Source organism: Benincasa hispida, chromosome 7, assembly GCF_027475165.1.
Source record: "Benincasa hispida cultivar pf3 chromosome 7, pf3_genome.v1.1, whole genome shotgun sequence".
In the NCBI taxonomy this organism is placed as follows: Eukaryota; Viridiplantae; Streptophyta; class Magnoliopsida; order Cucurbitales; family Cucurbitaceae; genus Benincasa; species Benincasa hispida.
In genome coordinates this window covers 39,870,601-39,890,494 of record NC_143484.1, presented here as the reverse complement: position 1 = coordinate 39,890,494, position 19,894 = coordinate 39,870,601, and the positions used below count along the sequence as shown (strand labels likewise).

The 19,894-nt window shown below is 32.4% G+C and overlaps 2 protein-coding genes across 4 annotated transcripts; both read right to left on the bottom strand.

The window, feature by feature from the left end:
• Nucleotides 1–1,114: 1,114 nt before the first annotated feature.
• LOC120080078 (putative methyltransferase PMT11) lies at nucleotides 1,115–6,147 on the bottom strand. Its single transcript, XM_039034633.2, has 9 exons — nucleotides 5,123–6,147; nucleotides 4,317–4,466; nucleotides 3,953–4,223; nucleotides 3,638–3,748; nucleotides 3,094–3,253; nucleotides 2,343–2,600; nucleotides 2,143–2,265; nucleotides 1,859–1,936; nucleotides 1,115–1,717 (listed from the first exon to the last, which is right to left on the bottom strand). The coding sequence occupies exons 1-9, from the start codon at nucleotides 5,819–5,821 to the stop codon at nucleotides 1,510–1,512; spliced, it is 2,058 nt and encodes a 685-aa protein (XP_038890561.1). The 5' UTR covers nucleotides 5,822–6,147; the 3' UTR covers nucleotides 1,115–1,509.
• A 2,649-nt stretch (nucleotides 6,148–8,796) lies between these two features.
• LOC120080075 (Regulator of chromosome condensation (RCC1) family protein) lies at nucleotides 8,797–15,190 on the bottom strand. 3 transcript variants are annotated; one of them, XM_039034629.2, is made up of 11 exons: nucleotides 14,783–15,190; nucleotides 14,025–14,098; nucleotides 13,845–13,929; nucleotides 13,230–13,361; nucleotides 12,921–13,154; nucleotides 12,333–12,572; nucleotides 11,857–11,900; nucleotides 10,145–10,327; nucleotides 9,918–10,008; nucleotides 9,455–9,498; nucleotides 8,797–9,307 (listed from the first exon to the last, which is right to left on the bottom strand). In XM_039034629.2, exons 1-11 carry the CDS (start codon nucleotides 15,006–15,008, stop codon nucleotides 9,185–9,187), a joined length of 1,476 nt encoding a protein of 491 aa, XP_038890557.1. In that variant the 5' UTR covers nucleotides 15,009–15,190; the 3' UTR covers nucleotides 8,797–9,184. The 3 variants fall into 3 exon arrangements, with proteins under 3 accessions (XP_038890557.1, XP_038890556.1, XP_038890558.1); XM_039034628.2 differs by having other exon boundaries at nucleotides 12,333–12,578; nucleotides 14,783–15,148; XM_039034630.2 differs by having other exon boundaries at nucleotides 12,333–12,578; nucleotides 12,921–13,100; nucleotides 14,783–15,148.
• Between the last annotated feature and the right edge of the window lie 4,704 nt (nucleotides 15,191–19,894).

Genomic DNA, 19,894 nt, shown 5'->3' with positions numbered 1-19,894 from the left:
TAATACTAAAAAAATAAAACATCATAAGAAATCTATTAAAAAAAACACAATAATTTTGTATTAAACTAAAAATATTAAGGTTTTTAAACTATAAACATCAACTTTTTAAACATAACATCATTACAAAAGTACCCCTAATTTCCTTTTTCTTTCTTCCTCTTTTTCTTCTCGATTTTCCTTCATTCATGTTAGCCATTTGTCAAACTCATTCATTGCCGTCCATTAGAACGTTGTAGAGGTATCGTTGACAACTATCAGAATGTTATAGTTGGGTCACTAGAGTGGGATTGGAATATGTCAGATGTGTGGGATCATTGGAGGACTAGAGAAAAATGGAATGAGTGTTATAATGATGAGAAGAGATCAAGATTAGTTGTCATCTATGAGAGTGAGAATGGAAAGTGAGAGAGGAAATTGAGGGTGAGAAATGGAGAGGGAGAGTGAGAGTGAGAGGCCTATTTACGTGTGCAATGTTCTATCTTGATAATTTCACGCGAATATGACAAGTAAAAAAAAAGGGCATATTTCACTATTTTCCCCAAATTTTGGGTCATTTATCCATCGGATGCTAAATTTCAACAAGCAGGTAGGATTAAATACCATTTTGGTTTCTTAAAAAAAATAATAAATAAAATAAAATTGGTGATCACATCCAGGGAAAAAAAAAAACCCTTAAAGAGAATGCATAAAGAAAAGTATTTTCAAGAGATAAACTCCACCGGTGGACACTTTCCTAACGCTCACCTCGAGATCTACATTTTAGTTTTCATGTCTCATTTAAGTCCACATTTCCAATAAATCTTAAAATTATTAATTATTGTTGGATTCCAACTTGAAGTTGGTTTCTTATCAAATTTCTTAAATAATTATAACAACTTTTATTTCAAAAAAACACGATGTCAATATATTTCCAAAATTAACATAGAAAAGGTTAGTAGATAATTTTTCTTTTTGGGAAAAAAATTAAACAATAAACAAACAATAGGAACTTTATCTCAAATTTTATGTTTCAAAGGACAAAACCTACAATAAAACAAGTCTTACATAAACTATAATGATATTTTAAGCTAAAACAATTATAAAGTGAAAAATACAGAAAAGTACAACAAAACAGTAAAACAAAAAAAAAAAAAAATTCCAAATAGATTGAATGTGTATCTAAGGATGAATGAGTTGATCAATTGTTTACAATCTCTAGTTCTCCAATTTGCAGTCAAGCTGCAGTGATGCTATATCATATTCTCCTCTTTTTAACTACAAAAACAAACCCACCAAGGCACCAAATCTATGCCTTCATATGCTGTACCATATGAAGGAACCAAATGAACCAACTAAACATTGTGCAATTGAAGGACAATGGTTGTTTGCCTAAGCATATCTTAATTTGATGCTTTCTTGGCCTCTGAAGGTGGGACATTAACCTGTGGTTTACTTTACCTGCTTCTCATTTTCAAGAATGAGCTATAGGAAATTCCGAAATTATAATCAACGCAGCAGATCCTGCAATATTCACGCACGCAAAAGGCGTTTTTCACCAATCAGTATTCTATAGCTTGCATGGGGTCCTTCGGATGTATCACGAAGGGTAACACGCCAACCCATCGCCTTTCCAATGGCTTGAAGCTCATCCATGACAGCAACAGTATCACGAATATACACACGGCCCCCAGGCCTTAAGATCCGATCCATCTCGAGCATGATTGTCGGCATACTGCATCTGATGCCAGTTATCAAAGAGAGGAGTAAGCAACAGAATTCCCAACGATGAAATGTAACAAAATCCTTGAGTGTCAATTTAAAGTGATAACGGATAGGAACCACATCAACCATAGCATCTATCTATATACATAAGGTGTACCTTTTCACCTCGGATGAAAAAAGACCAGCTGCATGCAATAGATCGTATGTTCTTGGGTATGTATCGAAAGGTTCACACCTGATATATGCATCACAAAGAAGCTATCATATAGCTTGAATTCAACGTCCTATCTAAATCTTGGATTAAAAACAGGAAGATTTATGTGATTCACTCATCTAAATTGATTTAGCCATCAAAATACCACTGTATTAATGTAGTTTGAGAGTTCCGATAGTAAATATACAGAGATATTGTTTGAGGATCAAACAGTTGAGCAGTTTTACCAATCGTGAAGAACTCCAAGAAGCCCACGATCATATATGATGGGTAAGGTGTTCGGTCCACTCACAGGGACGACATTCATCACCCACGAATCCAATTTATGATCAACTAATGCTGCAGCAAAGCTGCCAATTGACAAAAATGAAGAGTAAATAATGGGAAGATGAAGGATCTTGTGAGATATGATATAGAATAAACTAACCCTCCAAATCCAGCTCTCATGTCCATTACATTCCTTAGTCTTATCTTCTTCCAATGTAATGCACGCACATAGCTTCCTATAATTTCATTCCAATATTTAGATTCTGCCGTGAAGAGCTCATTTCTAGAAATATAGGCATCATATTGAATGCTTTGGAGCCTATCTGGAGGAGTATGCAAACGTGCAGGCCATTTTGTCACATTTCTGCCAAAACCATTTTCTGGCAGCCGAGTAATGCAAGGCTTCAGCTCGACATACCTTAACATGACAAAATGTAGAGAGTCCAACAGTCAGAAATATGGTTGTAAGAAAAATGCCAATAGAAGGGATGAAAAGCCTTCATCGAACCGTTCCTTTTCCCGCTTGTTTGGAACTAACTTGACATAAATATAAATTAAGGCAATACATGTAGGAGAACCGACCATTTGAGACTTCTTTTCATATGTTTGCTTCAAACAAAACGCCACATTTATCTAGACGGAAGAGTATGGTTCGAATAGAAAGCAGCAAAACTGGATTACATCTTCTCTTCAGATAAATTAGCTCTAGTGTATGAACACAGTTCAATACGATTTCTAAGCAACCAGGTAGCACTTTCTATTTGTTGCAAGTAAAATTCTAATTTCTGTCAATAAAAAAACTTTTGGATCTGATACATAAATGACTAATCAAAATCTAATGGGGATAAAAGATATAGTCACCCGTCTAACTACCCGTTCATAAAAAAAAATGAATATTAATGTATGCATACCAAACTTTATCTGGATCATCGTTCACATCACAAAGTGGAGGCTTAACTTCTGAATCACGGCTAAGATAGCAGCTATTATCCATTGGCTTTTGCCATATTGCTATATACCCATCCTTTTTCACAAACTTCCAACAGAGACGAGTGGTAAGGTTAATCATCTCTGGTAAGAGAGAAAAGAGAGTTGTATTTAATACGGAAAGTTCTGAAGAAAATTATAAGAGCTATACTATTTAAAGACCAAAATACCACAGACATTAAGTGGATAATGGTAACAGAGATGTCAACTCACCTTACAACCTTTCTATATTTCTTATATTATCATACTTATTTTCTCGAGTTCAATAGTCAGAAACACAAAGCAATACTTGAGCCAGGTTAAACAAGCTAGCCAATTAATTGTATAAAGATCAACAGAAAGAGACAAATTGGCTGCAAACGAGGATATAAAAAAGACTTCACAAAGTCAGAACTTAACGACTCTGACTAAGCATAGGCATTAGGTTAGAAGAAATAGCCAACGGATACAATAGAGTCACAGACAGACCTTCCCACTGCTGCTCCAAGGCTTCTTCATGCTTGTAAACAGGTTGTGCTGCCCAAGCAAAGTATCCTCCAGCCCTTAGCATTCTGTCAACCTCCAGCAACAGAACTCCATCTTAAAGTCAGAAAGTTTTAAAAACTCAACAATCAGAATACATTACAAATAAGAATTCTTCATTGAAAATGCAATATTATGCCAATAACTCTCATTTGACAATTGAATACCATTTAGTACATTGGATCTATAAATCTTTGATAGAGAACGTAACAAGAATATACAGATATTAATAAAAAGAAGAGAGTAATGAGACAATCATACCATCACGAGTCCAATTAATTCTACATCTTGAACAATGTATCAATTCAAAAGCTTGACTTGGATACAACAAACGATGAGTAGAAAATGCTGCAACCATTGCAGGAACACCACGCTCAAGAGCAAACTGAATCTGGTTCTCATGAACATCTTTAGGAGCAATGGACATCGTTACCACATTCCGTGACAGCAGGTAGGCACCAAAACTTGCAACACCGCATCCAATATCCAAAACTACTCGTGTATGACTACCAAAAGCAACATCAGGAACAATCTACACAACAAACAAAAAGTTTATCATTACAAAAGAAAACCAATCTGAAAGCTAAATTCATCTTAAATGTGCAGTAATTGTCTATTAATTTACCTTAGAGATATGATCCAAGTATTCATTTGCCCCATGAATGAATTGTGTACCACCTCCAGGAAATTTAAATTTATCTTTGTCCCGGGAAATCCAGTTTTGACCCCCTTTATCTTCAACTAAACGGGTATGAGGAACATTGTTGAACCACACCTACAACATAGTATGCTCCAACTATTAAGTCTAAAAAGCTGTTTAGTCATGAAGCCCAAAGTATAAGGAATTAATAAGCCATGCAATTGACATTTTTAGTCATGGGCCCATATTGAGTTTAAGAACTCTTTGGACCAAACAAGGAATAAAGTCGACAGCTTCACTCCCCTCAACTCCTACTACTTGGGCCAAACATGCCCTAAAACTTTGAGAGATAGATGCTATAAAAGAAAATTAGCTTGTAAAAGTTCTGTCTTGCTAGAAAAATATAAAAATGCAATATATGTAAATATTAACTATCAAAATGACTTCAAATCTACTACTCTCCACTTTAAAAAAGAAAAAGTGGATATAGATTCCGGCTATCAGGGAAACTGAAACAGAGCAAAAATGTAACTCATAAATTCAACGCTCTTTAACCTAATCACTCAACCTTTATAAGCATATCAGCTATACATATAAGAGTGATGGAAAACCATAAAATAAACTAATATAGCAATTAATAAGAAACATGATACAGCCTGCAGAAATACTAGAATATCCTTTTTAATAATATAACAGCAGAGCAACTGACCAATTGAACAAGACCAGTAGCAATCAATGACACAAGTCATTTTAAATGAGAATTGAAATATATATACTGCACAAAACAATACCTCATCACGGCTCCTTGGCCAGGGAATAGGTATCTTGTATCCTTTCGGTGCTGGAACTAAGCAGTTCAATCCCCCACCAACATCAGGGCAATGCCGCTCGAACTTTTCCCCTTTTTCCGTTGACTCTAGCTTCTTAATGGCAGCCACATTATCCAAGCAAGGTATGTATTCCCTCATGCTCTGTGGGCAAAGAGCAAACTTCTTGATCCTAATCTTGACAGAGCCACTCTCATCCGTCCCAGTTTCTATCTCATTCCCCCAATTCTCCGTAAACTCAGGATCCAAATCCCCCACCTCGAACTCGTCAGCCATCGTTCCATTCTCCGTCACGATCCCGAATCTCTGCACTGAATCAGAAGGCGGAGGCGGCGATGGAGGAGGAGGAGGGGGAGTTGAAGTGGGAATCGGAGATAGGGGCGGGGCTGGAGCCGGGGCGGAGGCGGAAGAAATGGGTTTTTCCGGAGCTTCACGCGTTAGATTCTGCTCGATCAGAGAAGAAACATTGAAGGGGTTGTCGTGATTAGGCGAGATTGACACTGAAGGAGGGGAATATCGAGTTTCAGTGAAGAAGACGAGCTGTGGGTACCCATCAGACCAATGCTTACCCAGGTAAAAGAAGGTGAGGGAGATCAGAAAGAAGGCAGAGATCTTGAAGAAAGATGGGTTCTTCAGTGAATCGCAAATAGAGAAAGGTTTCATCCTCGTTTATGAACCCAAGTGAGGAAATGAGAAAGGGAATATAAAACAAAAAAACTGAAGAAGGGGGTTCTTCTTTTTCACTGAAACAATCGAACTTGGTTACAGAGTTACAGAATCTCGTTTCTCCGGCAAAGAGTTGTAAGTTTCCGATCGGGGAGGTTTGAAAGAAAGAAAGGGTATTGAGAATTACCCGCCACAATGATGAAGGTTGCAGAGAAATTGAAAATGGTAGGAAGGAAAAAGCTCCATGAGAGAGCGTGAGGTCACCACTGAAACGGCAACTTTGTCCGATCCTGACTTGGATTCCAACCGTGTTCAATCAGCCCAGCTCAACGTTTTTTCTTTTTTCTTTTTTCTTTTTTTTTTAAAGAAAAAAATTATTATTACTAATAACAAAATACATTTTTGGTACTCAATCTTAGAGTATGATTTTTCACCCTCAGGACTTGATTTGTATAAATTTAAACCTTCAACTCATAATTATATCAATTTAAACACGGAACTTTATAAGTTGTGTCAATTTACACAATTCATTACATTTCATTCAAGAAACTTAGTGTACAATTTACAATTTGTATCAATTGAACCCTTCAACTTTCATAAATCAATCAATTAAACTCTTGGTGATTATTTCTTTTGAGAATCGTTCATGTATTTACCCTAATCTTTCGTTTTACAAAATCAACATTTGAAGAAGTCAATATATATTTGAGAATTAATGCATGAATAGTTTTCTAAGATAATCTTAATCTATGGTCTAAATTAATTGACTTATGAGATTAATTTTCCAAAAAAATTATATGTTAGTTTCACATGATATTGGAGAACTAAATATGTAAGAGGGAGTAAATTAGTACATTTATGAACGTCCAAGGTTAATGATATTTTTATATGAATTTCTAAAGTATTTCTAGTCTAAAAAAGTTTTAAAACATCTAGTACATTAAAAAAAAAAAAAAAAAAGTATGCCACCTTGTATTTACAAAATAAATAGAAAAAGATTTAAGATATTTTTTATTAAAAAATAGTCAAATAAAAATATATAATTTAGAAGTGTTTGACAATCACTCAAAATAGTTTTTAAAATCTATTTTCAATAATTTTTTATAAAAAATATTTTAAATAAAAATGAATTTTTTAAAAGATACATTTTTAGTCCATCCAAATAGATCCTCGCGAGAATGTCCAAAAATAAAAACAAACAAGAACTTCAATATATAGTTAAGACCTATATTATTCAAATATTATATGACACTGCCAGTTTAATAATTTGTTGATAGACCTCACCTGACCACTTACCTGTAAATATAGTATCTAATCTTTTGAGCTAAATTACAAATTTAGGTTTTGCTCTAGTTTTTAAAATAATCGCTGGTAGTAACTGTACCTTTACAAAAAATTGTGTTCAAATGAAATAAAATAGCATTTGATATATTTTAATTTTAAATAAAAAAATTAGTTATGGTATCTGATATGGAAGAAATATATATTAAATTTAAATTTTTCCATGATTTCGTAATATTCATTATAAACCTCACTTTGCTCAGTTTTGATAAAGGATTCAAAAAATTTATTCCAAAACTCTTTATCTAATTCTATTTTGTTAATTGTAAAGGGTTTGGAAATAACATTTAACGGGTTACTAAATTGGTGTAATTTAATTATATGAATCAAAACTTGTTATTTCAATTATTTTCACATGAAAATTAATTTATAATTTATCTGAAATTGTATGTGATTTAAACTTTTAACTCATTTTATTTAATATAAATTATTTCATTTTTTTAAAAAAAATTGTTATAAAAGATGAGTAAATTAAAATTGAAAATAGACCTAATAAATTATATTAATTCGAGATAATATATTAAAATATATTTATTTAAAAAGTAAAGAAGTTAATAAATTTTTAGGAAAGCTAAATTCAAAAACTAAGTATTAATGTTTACACATTAGTTAAGAAATAATTCCGATAGATTATTAAATAATTCATTTTACCAAACAATGAAAGTATTTAAGATTTTCCTATAATAGTTGTGAGAACTAAAATGACGTAGCTTTTAAAAAGTTGTTTTTGTTATTTTAAAATTTGACTAAAAATTCAACTATTATACTCAAAGTACAAAATGTATATGAAATAGACTTAATTTTCAAAATAAAAAATCAAAAATCAAATTATTTTCTAGCAGAGCCTAAAATTTTAATTTTCTCTAATACATTGACCTAACATTTATTAGAAGAAAAAAAAATAATGAACTTACTAAATATATGATTAAAAGTCCTTGTATTATACATCAAATTGATTTTTCAGTCTAATGGAAACATTATTATTTAAAGACTACGGATTTATTATACGCCAAATTAAATGTTGTAGCAAAACCACAAGTCACAAACTTTTCTTCAATATATTTTTTAAATTTTTTTCTGGCTATATAGTTGAAATGAGCTGGAAAAGATGGATACATCATATTTAGATTAAATTAAAAAATTAGGATAGTGCTTAGATAGCTTCTAAACATTAAAAAGTTCTAATTAGTGAATTAACATTGAATACTATGCTCAATATACTACATGATATATCTACCACATAAAATTTAATTAGATCAACTTGACAGAATATATAGTTGATAAAACTAATGAGAATTGAGAAAGATCAAAATAATAAATGAGTTAAAAAACTGGAGCCCTTGTGAGTGGTAATTAGAGCTAAAGACCTGCATTTGTCAAATATAAACTAAATTATACCAACCATTTAGTCTGACACTTAATTGAGGCTAAAAGTTTTAACTTCAAAGTTGAATGCTAAACGGCCATTTTTATACGGTAAAACATGAATCAAGATAAGTCATTGCATATAAAGTAGGAAAAGAAAAAGAAAGGCCAGTGCAATGCTTACTCTACGTCTTCTCGAAGACGAAATACCGACATATCAAGATATCATCATCACAAGAAAACTTATGAGTGATAATTATATGATATAGCATCAGAACTCTTCAAATCATCTGTTGAACTTATCATCACTTTTGAACAGAAGTACACCATTTATAAGAGAGCCTAAAACAGTTTGAATTCTAAAGAAAGTGAACATGAGATAATGAAGGTCTTTCTTCTAGTTCTAACTTATAATATATGGTATACAAATAATCTACCTCAATCAGGAACTGGTATCTCCTCTCCCCATCAGTATTTATATATAGGATTTCTTCCTAACAGCCTCTGATCATTAAAGAATGAGTACATACATGAATGTACATGCATATGGATGAAAGCTATTGTCTATTGCATTTACAAAATGAATCTACCATTTTGAAAGAAGGGGCAGCTAACTAACAAAACTTTGTTGAAGCTAGGAAAGAGGCTAGGAATTCAGGTAGGCGATTCGGCCAAAAGAAGGGTGTGCCACCATCCGCAGGCAACGTTTTTAGGGATGCAATTCTCCATCGGGACTTCGACAGGAATATTACGGTCGATTACATCGCCCAAACCTAGCTGCAGTGTGTAAATGAAGACTTCTAAGATCCTCAATATCAGATCTGAGCTTGGGGAACAACTTACAAACATACATTTATGCATAAGGCATTGAGAAACAACAGAATTATTGTGGCAATGTTTAACAAGCAACTAAAGCAAGCATACCTGGCCATACTTGTTCCATCCCCAGCAGAACACTTTTCCATTGTCTAGAAATTGGAGAAACAATAAAGTCAGAATGAATATTGCACACAAATGTGTTATCGACTAATCAAAATTCTTAAAATATAGCGCAGAAAGTTTAGAGCAGTCCAATTATAACACATTTCTTCAAAAGTTCTTAGCGACCATGTGAGAAAAAAAAGGTATATCTTTGTCTTTTTTTCCCTTTCTTAGCTGACACTACTTATTCTAAAACTCGAAGTTCAGAAGAAGAAACTAATTCTAAACTAATGCAAAATGACTAAATCGGGAGAACCGATACAAACTTTCATCTCTCCAACAAATAATCAAGATGATGACCACTTATAAAAGTTCAGACATTTGAACTCTTTCATTTCGTTAAATTGAAGGTTGGATCTCATGAACCAGAAAAGTAGAACCCAGGAGTAAGAAGATAATGAAGTACCTGATACTATAGCACTGTGCCGAGCCCCGCATGATACAATCTTTGCATTTACATTTTCCACACTAGGCGCATCTAGAAGTCTTGGAAGGGTCTGGATAAATGATTGAAAAGGAAATATGACATAACATCAATTACGTTTTTCTACTTCAGATCTCATACTATAATAGTATTATGATCAATTATGATCTGACATGTTAAAGCAAGCATCGATTTAGTAAAGCATATACCTCGGCTTGATCAGCACCCGTTCCTAACTGCCCAAATTGATTTCCGCCAAATGAATACACATCACCATCGGAGGATATACAGACCGTGTGCCACAGTCCAGCTGCAACACTCTCGATCCGGATGCCAAGTAATGAGGACACACATGTTGGACTTAACTCATCATCTGTACATCCTTGCCCACACTGTAAGACATAAATTAAGCCAAGAATATAGCAGCAGCACGAGAAATAGACAAAGAGTATGGAAAAAGGAACAGAAAGAATTATCTCTTTTTGATTGAACTTGATCTTGACGATCTACATCTACATATCTTTTTCTCCACCATTTTCTACTTTACCTACAGATTGATTCTGAAGATTGGTCAATTGTCAATGTAGTGAACTCCAGCTGATGTTGGGTTGTACATAGGAATAAACTAGTTAACTTGCTAACGAAGTAGAGGAATGGCTATTGAATACAAGGTAAAAAGGAAAAATATCACAAGTAAAAGATGAAAAGAGGTACATGGGCACTTTTGAATGTTAATGGCGAGAGAAAAGAAAATCCACCAGAATATGTACAATGGTGAGATAGGAGTCATATGCATCTTACTGAGAACTGAGAGTTGTTTTAACAAGTTTAATTTAGGGTGGTTTTCAAATAAAAGAAAATGAGTTAATTTTTTTTTTACAAATATAGCAAAATTTCATTATCTATTAGTGATAGACCACAATAGACATCTATCGGCGTCGGCAATAGATATCTATCACGTCTATCATTGATAGACTATGACGTGTTTTTAGCAGTTTTACTCTGTTAAACAATTACCCTTTAATTTACAAGGAAGGGTTTCTGAACTTATAGCTGTCAGTTAAATGGATTATCTTCCGACCAATTTGTGCAAAATCAAACTTTCGAGAATCATAGGAATGCATGAGATAAAAAATGAACTCGGATGAAAAATGATTAGATCCCGCAATATACATTTGGCTTTTCACAACCATATTCAATGAACTAGAACTCCTAAACAAGCTTGCTATAAAGATATTACCAATCAACAAATTTTAGTAGTTTGGAATTCAAGAAAGTTGATTGATTGTTGAAAGGATATGTTAATAGGAGATCTGATAGGAAATTGCCAAGTGGTAATAGATAACATGTTTTGTCATTCAACAGGGTTAATCAGAAGAGGGAAAAGAAGTTGACACAAAAAACATTAGATGGGAAAAGATATATTCCAAGAATATATTCAGCGGGGTCCACCATCACTTGAAAAAGATTGGGTGGTGAACAACAAGCACAAGAAAGATGCCTAAGTATTGTCTAATTGCTAACTTTTTGTGGGAGAAAAATTTTGGGGCTCCTAAACATGCTATGGGTCATGGGACCAAGGAAAGCAACCTTACAGATACAAAGGATATGAGCCATACCCACTTAGATATGTAAAGAATTAATTCATAGAATTGTATGGTCTTGCATTAGAAGGACTAATTTTGTCATATCAACTACGCAATATGCATTAATTGACAAACGAAATAAAAGGTACACAAAAAAGGATGCCAAGGAAGAAATGGAATGTGTTGAAAGAGAACACTGAGAATGAGCATGAGCATAATCATGTAACAAAAGAAAAAGAAATTCCCAAATGAGTAACGATAGAATAAATAAAAATGGCGAGAAAAAAGTGTTACTGAAACGAAGCACATGTTAGAAAATGACATGATAAATTCACCTGTCCATACAGTCCCCAACCAAACGTTAGCAGTGCCCCCGCATCTGTGACATAAAAGATAAGATAAATATCAAATATGCGAAGATTAGCACTTTAAGTGGACAGCATGAAAAACAGAGGTATAGTTTAATCAAGCATCAATGTTTCGTATGAATATGAAAATTAATGCCTAAAGATAATCTCTAGGCTCATTTTTTAACCAAAAAAAAAATCAATGATCTAAAGTTGCAATTTCTTGCAGCCATCATTTTCATTAAACTACCTATTAAAACTATATGATCTGAGACTGCCGTATATATAAATTTGTGAATTATATGATCTGAGATTGCTGTATAAATAAATATGTAATTCACAAGTACAGAAATCATTAAACTACCTTTTCATTAATTATCCAAAATTTTATTCAGTATCTACAGAAATCAGCAACAGAAAAATTTATGCACCCACTATTATAGTGGGAAACAAACATCACAAACCTGTAACTGCTGCACTATGACGCCCTCCACAAGCAATTCCCTTCACATAGCTTCCAGGAATTCTACTACCCTGGCCCTCTAAGCTTGCACTTCCTCGAGCAAGAGCCGTAGATCTATCTTTGCCAAAAGAAGAGGACTCGATGCAAGGTATAGGATGTGGAGAGGAAACCATACGTATGCGGGAGCCCAAACCTAGCTGTCCTTCTCCACCATACCCCCAACCCCAGACCTGTCCCACATCTGAAACTTTGAAGACATTAGGGTGCATTATACGTTATGTGTTAAATGTTATTCTAGTAAACTATTCCAAGTTTCTTCCAGAACTAAATTTGTATGGCTCTAAACACAAAGTAGAAAAGGTTTTAGATTAATATTTCATGGGAGTCGAATAGAATCAACTAGAACAAGTTTGGTATTATTGGTTTCAAAATTAACTTGAAATATTTTTTATAAACCAGTATTAATGATTCAATCTACAAGTATATACAAATATAAATTTACTAACAAGACCAAATTGACATGCTATAAATCTCAAAATTTATTACAGAAACAAGTGGACAATATTAATACATAAGATATCAGAATTACCTGACAACGCCAGTGTATGACGCCCTCCTGCAGAAACCGAGGTTATTCTAACTCCAGGATTAAGAGTAACAAGACAGGGAAGTGCAGAGAGAGTGTCATCACTTGATGATGAACTCTCAGCAGCAAGCTTTGCTGATGAAACCCTTCTCCTCTTTGTACTTTCTGCTCCACCAGCCCTAGCTTCAATATTGGAAACAACACCAGCAGATCGTGAAGCTTGTAAGTGAGGGCTGACTGCCACAAAGAGCATGAAAGGCCAGTGAGAAAAACTTTGAAAAATCCCTTATCATAATTAAGTTTGTGCAGTACCTTGATCTATCACGGAAGAAGGCTGCCTCTCTAATACATCCCTTTCATAGGCAGCCCCAACAGACAGATCACCAAAGATCTTTCCAGAAGGAACACATTCTTTCCATCCCCATGTGTAGACTTCTCCTCTGTCTGGCACATATACAACAGAAACGACATTAGATCAGTTCAATTTGGCAATAAAATAGCCATGAAAAGGATGTGATGTAAACAAACTTCGAAAAGCAGACTCCTTTTTCGAAAAGCATGACTAAAGAATTTAACAGCAAATAGAGAAATCGATGTGTAGGGGCCCTAGAGTTAATCAATTAGTTTTCCAAGAAAACCCATCACAGTGATTTTTTTTTAAAAAAAAAAAATATAAGTCATCTTTTCCCTAAATAATCTCTTATATAACTAATAATTCCTCCATATGTACAAAATTATATAAATTTTCTATAATCTGAATTTTGTTTTCAGACTTCCCCCTAAAGCTCCACTCCTAGTGCATCTCGTGCTTTAAAAAACACTAAATAAGCAAAAAGACTTTATCACTGTCTTGTTTGCACACCATCCAAAAATAATTTAACAGGAGTTCTGTCTTCTTTCCCTTTTCTAAGAGAAGAAATGGTTTACCTGTAATAGCAGCACAGTGGGCCCAACCTGCTGCTGCTTTTACTATAGAAGCTTCTGTTGGAAGAGGAAAAGGCTCTGGAGTTTCCTTGAGAAGAAAATTGAAATATGCTGACAGGTCAGTTCATTAAGAACTAACAGTAAAAACATTGTAATTCAATGAACATTGTGTATGGCTCATACCCCATGCTTCCCAGACGTCACATAGCTTTGCCCAAGATCATCTGTTGAGCCCCATGTAATGAGTTTTCCAGTTGCTGGTTAAATGAGGAAACACAAGACTAAATATCAAATAAAAGAAAGAACTGCATTGTGAAGAAAACAGATGAAAACTATATAATCAAATATCAGCAGTCATAAGCAATCAATGAAGACAATAAACATATTGACCGGTAGGCTTAAATGAAATGTTTGAGTATACAATAAAAGCCAAAATTGTAATTAGTCCTACTAAATAGATCAAACACTGAAAAGACGTTCAGAAGTAAAGTTGTCTAATAATTTTGTTTAAAAAAACAATGTATAAGAAACGACAATCCCTCGTCAAACAAAGAGAAGAATGTACGCCCCTTCATCTAGAGGAGGCAAAGAAAAAAAAAATTAGTAAAGAACAGATAAGAAAGATTCCTGAATTCAGCACCTAGCTCAGAAATTACAGGGGAACAAAAAAAAAACTCAATCTTCCATTTGCAGAAATAATTCCAAATCTGAACAAAACATAAAAAAACGAGTTAAACAAAGAAAACTCTGGAGTGAAATGAGTTGAATATCACCATTTCAGCACAAGCACCCCATAACGTATCAGACTTAATTCCATTCACCAATTCAACAAGATCCAGTAATGCAAGAATTCAGAAACCCCCAAAATTCCAACTGAAAACATTAAAACCCATACAAAAACCCATAAAAAATCACAGAACATGTTTTAAAGAAAAAGTCACCAGAAATAGCCACAGCGAACCCGCAACCACCACCGCAAACATCCCTCCAACCGTGACCGTCAGTGGCATCTTTTCCCGGAAGTCGAACCACCACCGGCGACAGCAACGGCGACCTCTGCGGCAAAGCTCCAGGAAGATACCCCCACATATAAACAATCTTCTTTTCCTGAACATCTTCTTCCATTCTCACGATCTCATCTTCTCCTCTGCTCCCTTCTCCATTCATATCGTTTTACCGGGCCAATAAGGAAAATAAAAAGATACCCAACAAACTACAGATGCTAATTTCTTCTGGGGTCTCAGATTTTCGTGTGGTTTCTATGCAAACAGAGAGTGATTTCAACTTTGGTGGACTTGGGGAAGTGATACAGAAGAAGAAGAAGAGGAAAGAAGTGCCCTAAGGCTAAAGACATTTAAAAAGGGGAACGTATCATTTTCAGGGGAATGGGGAGGGCCACGTCGGATGCTTACGTGGTATTCTTGACATGTGGCACGATTTGAGCCATCAGATCCATTGGCGAATTCTGGCCAGGAGTTAGCGGGAAGTTTCTGGAAGGTCGAGTGTCTGGGAAGCTCTTTTCTTCTTTTTTCCGACCATTTTTGGGCTCTGTCGTGGCAGCTTCATGGCCTTCCACGTGTCAGTATTTTGCTCGAAGTCCAATCATTATAATTTTCCACGCTTGGTCTCAGCTACCGAACCCCTTTTGAGTACCTATACACATCATCGGTGGTCCCCATCGCATCAGCCTGAGTGGGACCGCCACGTGGGTCCTGTCTTTTTGTAACAGTTTTTGAGATTTTTCCAATTGCTTTCGGGTTTTTTTTTTTTAAAGGGCAAAAAAACAGAAAATAAAGAAAGACAATTATTTTTTACCCTTCAAATTGACAAACAAAGTGCCTCAACTTTTACTTTGAATATTTAAATTTATTCAATTGTGCGTCAAATTTAGATATGTATTTTGTTTTATTAAAAAAAGTCTAAATTATAAATAATGACCCTAACTTTTAAATTTGCGTAAAATATATGATTGAATTTTCAAAAGTTTCAAAAAGAGTTCAATTCTTATCATAAGTTTTGGATGAAAACCGTTAAAGTTTTGTTTAGAAAATGCCCTCAAATTTTCAAAAGTTTAAAAAATTCACTTAGCTTAAAAAAACATTAAAAAAAAATACCCACATTGTTAGTATATAAACAAAAATTGTTAATATCTCGTTGTAAAAGTAAGTCTAATTTTTTTAAATAACAGTTTAAAAATGCTCCTATTGTTAGTATGATAATCAATTTGTTTAAAGTTTTCTTGAGTTCGAAAATAACCAATTTTAAGATAAATTATATATATATATATATATTATCATTTCTCCAAATAGATACTTTTATTATCTTGTATTTTTCTAATTCTTATACCAATTTTTTCAACAATCAAAATAAAAAATAAAATTTTAAGTTAAAACATAAAATCTCAACAAATTCCAAAATCAAAATTATCTCTCCTTAAAATATACCATATGATAAATAATCAAATAAAAAAATTTATTTGACTATTAACATACATTCAACAACTAGCGTATAACTTTGTTAAACATCTAAATCTTAAAACCCCCTAGTGGTTTATTTAATCTCTTTTTTCTTATTAGAGTCCATTTAAGGTAAATGAAGTGTGCATTTTTATTTATTTGTTATTTTTTAGATAAGAAAATGCCAAATAGTTAACAAAAAGGGGAGTATTGAAAAAGAGATGTGTGAAAAAAGAAAGAAAAAAGAGAAGTAAGATACTATTAATGGTTTCTATTCATATAATAGTAAGGGTATTTTTAATTTAAAAGTATTTTTTAAACTATTAAAAGTTTTAGGAGATTTTTTTACACAAAACACTAACGATTTCTATCTAAAACTATTTTTAACTCATCTAGTAAATTTAAGGATATTTTTTTACACAAAGTATAAAGTTTACGTGCACTTCATATAATTTAGCAAAAAATATATATTATAATCTTAATCTTAAACTTTTTTAAAAAAATGTTGTAGTTTTTACATAGATGATTTTGGTTTTCTCTTTTTTTTTTTTTTAATTCGTTATACAAGGTGTTCTCATATGCTTTCAATTGATCATAATATATATATATAAAGTATAAAATCGATAAGATTTAAAAGAAAAATGATATGGGAGAATATATATATATTGTTAAGATTTGTGCATTTTGATAAAGTTATGTAACTGTTAATTTATGGATTAACTAACCAACTTATATGATTAGGAAACCGAAATTTCAATTTAAATCCAAAAATCAACTTAAATTTGTACCATATATATATATAATGAAATCAAAAGTTTATTGTGAATTTTATATGGTTGTCTTTTTTTAATATAGTAGAAAGTAGGAGATTCAAATTTCTTGTTCAAGAATACATAATGTTTGTCATTTGAACTATGCTTGATTGTAGTAAAATTTGATAAACAACATGTCAAATTAGATCAGTGGTAAACAGTTTAGTTCTTCAAGTTCTTGAGTTCCATTGCATTAATGAATCCGGCTGTAAAGACCTACACCTACTACCCTTTATCAAACTTTCCCCTTTGAATAATAATAAGGCCAGCTTGGATTCCAAACCTTTTGATATGCAGTCTTGCTATTCTTTGTTTGCATTCAAAGGTCAATATGTGCGCTACGAGTCACGTTCCTAACTTCCAAAGGATGAATCTATGAATATGGTAGAGGAGCGAAAGTGGCCGACGTTGATGTAGAGCTAGTTGGAGTGAAGCTCACACATATCGATTGATGGAGGATGGGATCACACTCACATGCTTATCTTAGGCGTCTTTGGACTCACGAAACCAACTTTCAAATTGAGGGAAAAAACGTGACCATCTATTTTTTTTTTAATATATATATAATTTATGCATTTTAGTGCCTTAAAACTATTGGTGGTTTGACGACAAGGGACGTCTCTCAATTTTGTAATTCACCTCAAAAGGAGCCAATTGTCATCAATTATGTTTTGGTTTTTGTCTGGTAAACTGTCCCTCTCTCATCATTATTTCCTGTCTTTGTCTATTATGTTCGAAATTAATTTATAATTTTAACTTAATGAACAAGGATCAATCTTAAAAACCACTAAATCATGTCTTTAGATATTTAATTTTTTCTTTTTTAAGATTATATCAAATAATTCACTATATCCAAAGTTTAAAATATCAATTTCGACCTATATTTCTGAAAAATTATAAAAACAAAAATTATAAAAAATTAAATTAATAAATAAACCTTTTATATGATTTTTAAATAAGTTAACATGTTTATTATTTATATTATATTTATATCAATGACATTTTGTTACTTATTTTTTTTTATATTTCATAGATTTTTCTACGATACATAGGAAATATCGATCCCCCATAGAAACGTGAAAATATCAATGAAAATATCGACATATCAACGAAAATTTAATACTGTGACTATAATTAAGATTATTGTCTAAAATGTATTCGTACAATAGAGTTGATTAGATTATCAAAGTGAGCACATATTAGCAGTATTTGACATGTGTTTCTTTTAAAATTAAAGGTCGTTCAAATTCTCATACTTCCGACTTGTTGTACTTAAAAATAATAATAATAAATAAAGTCACTTATCATTGATTATATGAACATGGTGTATAAATTATGTGATGCAATGAAGTAGGCCAATTGAAAAGAAATAAAGTTTGATGACTACAAAAACTTATGGAGTGGATGGTTAAAAATTCATTTGAAATTAAAACTTTAGGTATTTTGTCCTTATTATATATTTTGTTGGCCAATATTTTAAAGTCATGCTTTATTAGTCCAATTTAACAAATCATGTCAATATTTAAATAATCGTATTAATGACAATATTTTAGTTCAATAATATGTGTGGGAGAGATTCAAATTATGAACTTTTGGTCAAAATTTTACATTATTGTTTAAAATTCAAAACAAAATTACAACACTTGTCAAAGCCTAAGATCCAATTAGAAGTCTAGAGGAGGGCTATATTTCTTTTTCTCTGTTTGGAAACTTTTAGAGCACTATGAACAAAGAAAATTAGTACAACGAGTGGAGTATGAGAATTTGAATCTCGAACTTCAAGAGATGGAGCAGATGTCAATTACCATTAAGTTACGTTCATTTTGACACGTGACAAAAAATTGAAGTATTAACTTAGGGATTAAGGTAATACTTGGTAAAAAAAAAATGATGATATTATTTACTTTATGATTTGGGGGCTCTTTTTGTTGGTGGAGGTGACAAACAAACAATGAATCAGCATTGAAGTTTAAGGAAAGTGAAAGATATATATGAAAGAGAAGAAAGTGATGATTAGTTCCATTTGATTGAATAATGAGTGTTTAATATAGGGTGAAAAAAAATCTATGGTCATTTTCTTAAAGTCATTTTACCAAAATATTGATGGTTGAATACTACAATTCAATTGGATTGGTCATTGGTCATTTCTCATTTTATCTTGATTTTCTTGATGAAAATTGAGTGCAAAAAAGGAGGGGAAAAGGTCTTTACTTTTAATGTATATTTCTCCAAAACAATGAAACTATTTAATGAAGAACTTTGTCAATTTGTAGTTCGAGTTCATTTTAATTGAGAATGTATTTAGATTACATTTTCAAGCGTTCAATTTAAAAAATAAGTTATTTTGGAAAAAATTGGAGTGTTTGACAACCACTCAAAATAGTTTTTCAAGTATATTTTAATCAATTTTTATTAAAAGTGTTTAAATAAAAGTGAGATTTTTGAAAAACACTTTTTTATTAAGTGAATCCACACGAGCCTAAATTTATGGAAAAATAATTGACAAGATTTAGGAGGGAAAATGGAATTTCAAGAAATTGTACACAAGATTTTCCATCTGTATCAAAGTACCGATTGATTCAAAAGTTTAAGATGAAGGTAAATTTAATATTATATTAATATTCTAATAAGATAAGATTAGTTTGAGAAATACCTATGTTGATGTCTTTTATTTTATATATAAAATATCAAATTAAGGGAAAAGTAAAAATTTATTCCTAAACTCGTTAGGATCACTTTTCATTTTTACATATTTAAATTTCATCAAATTAAAACTTATTTTAAG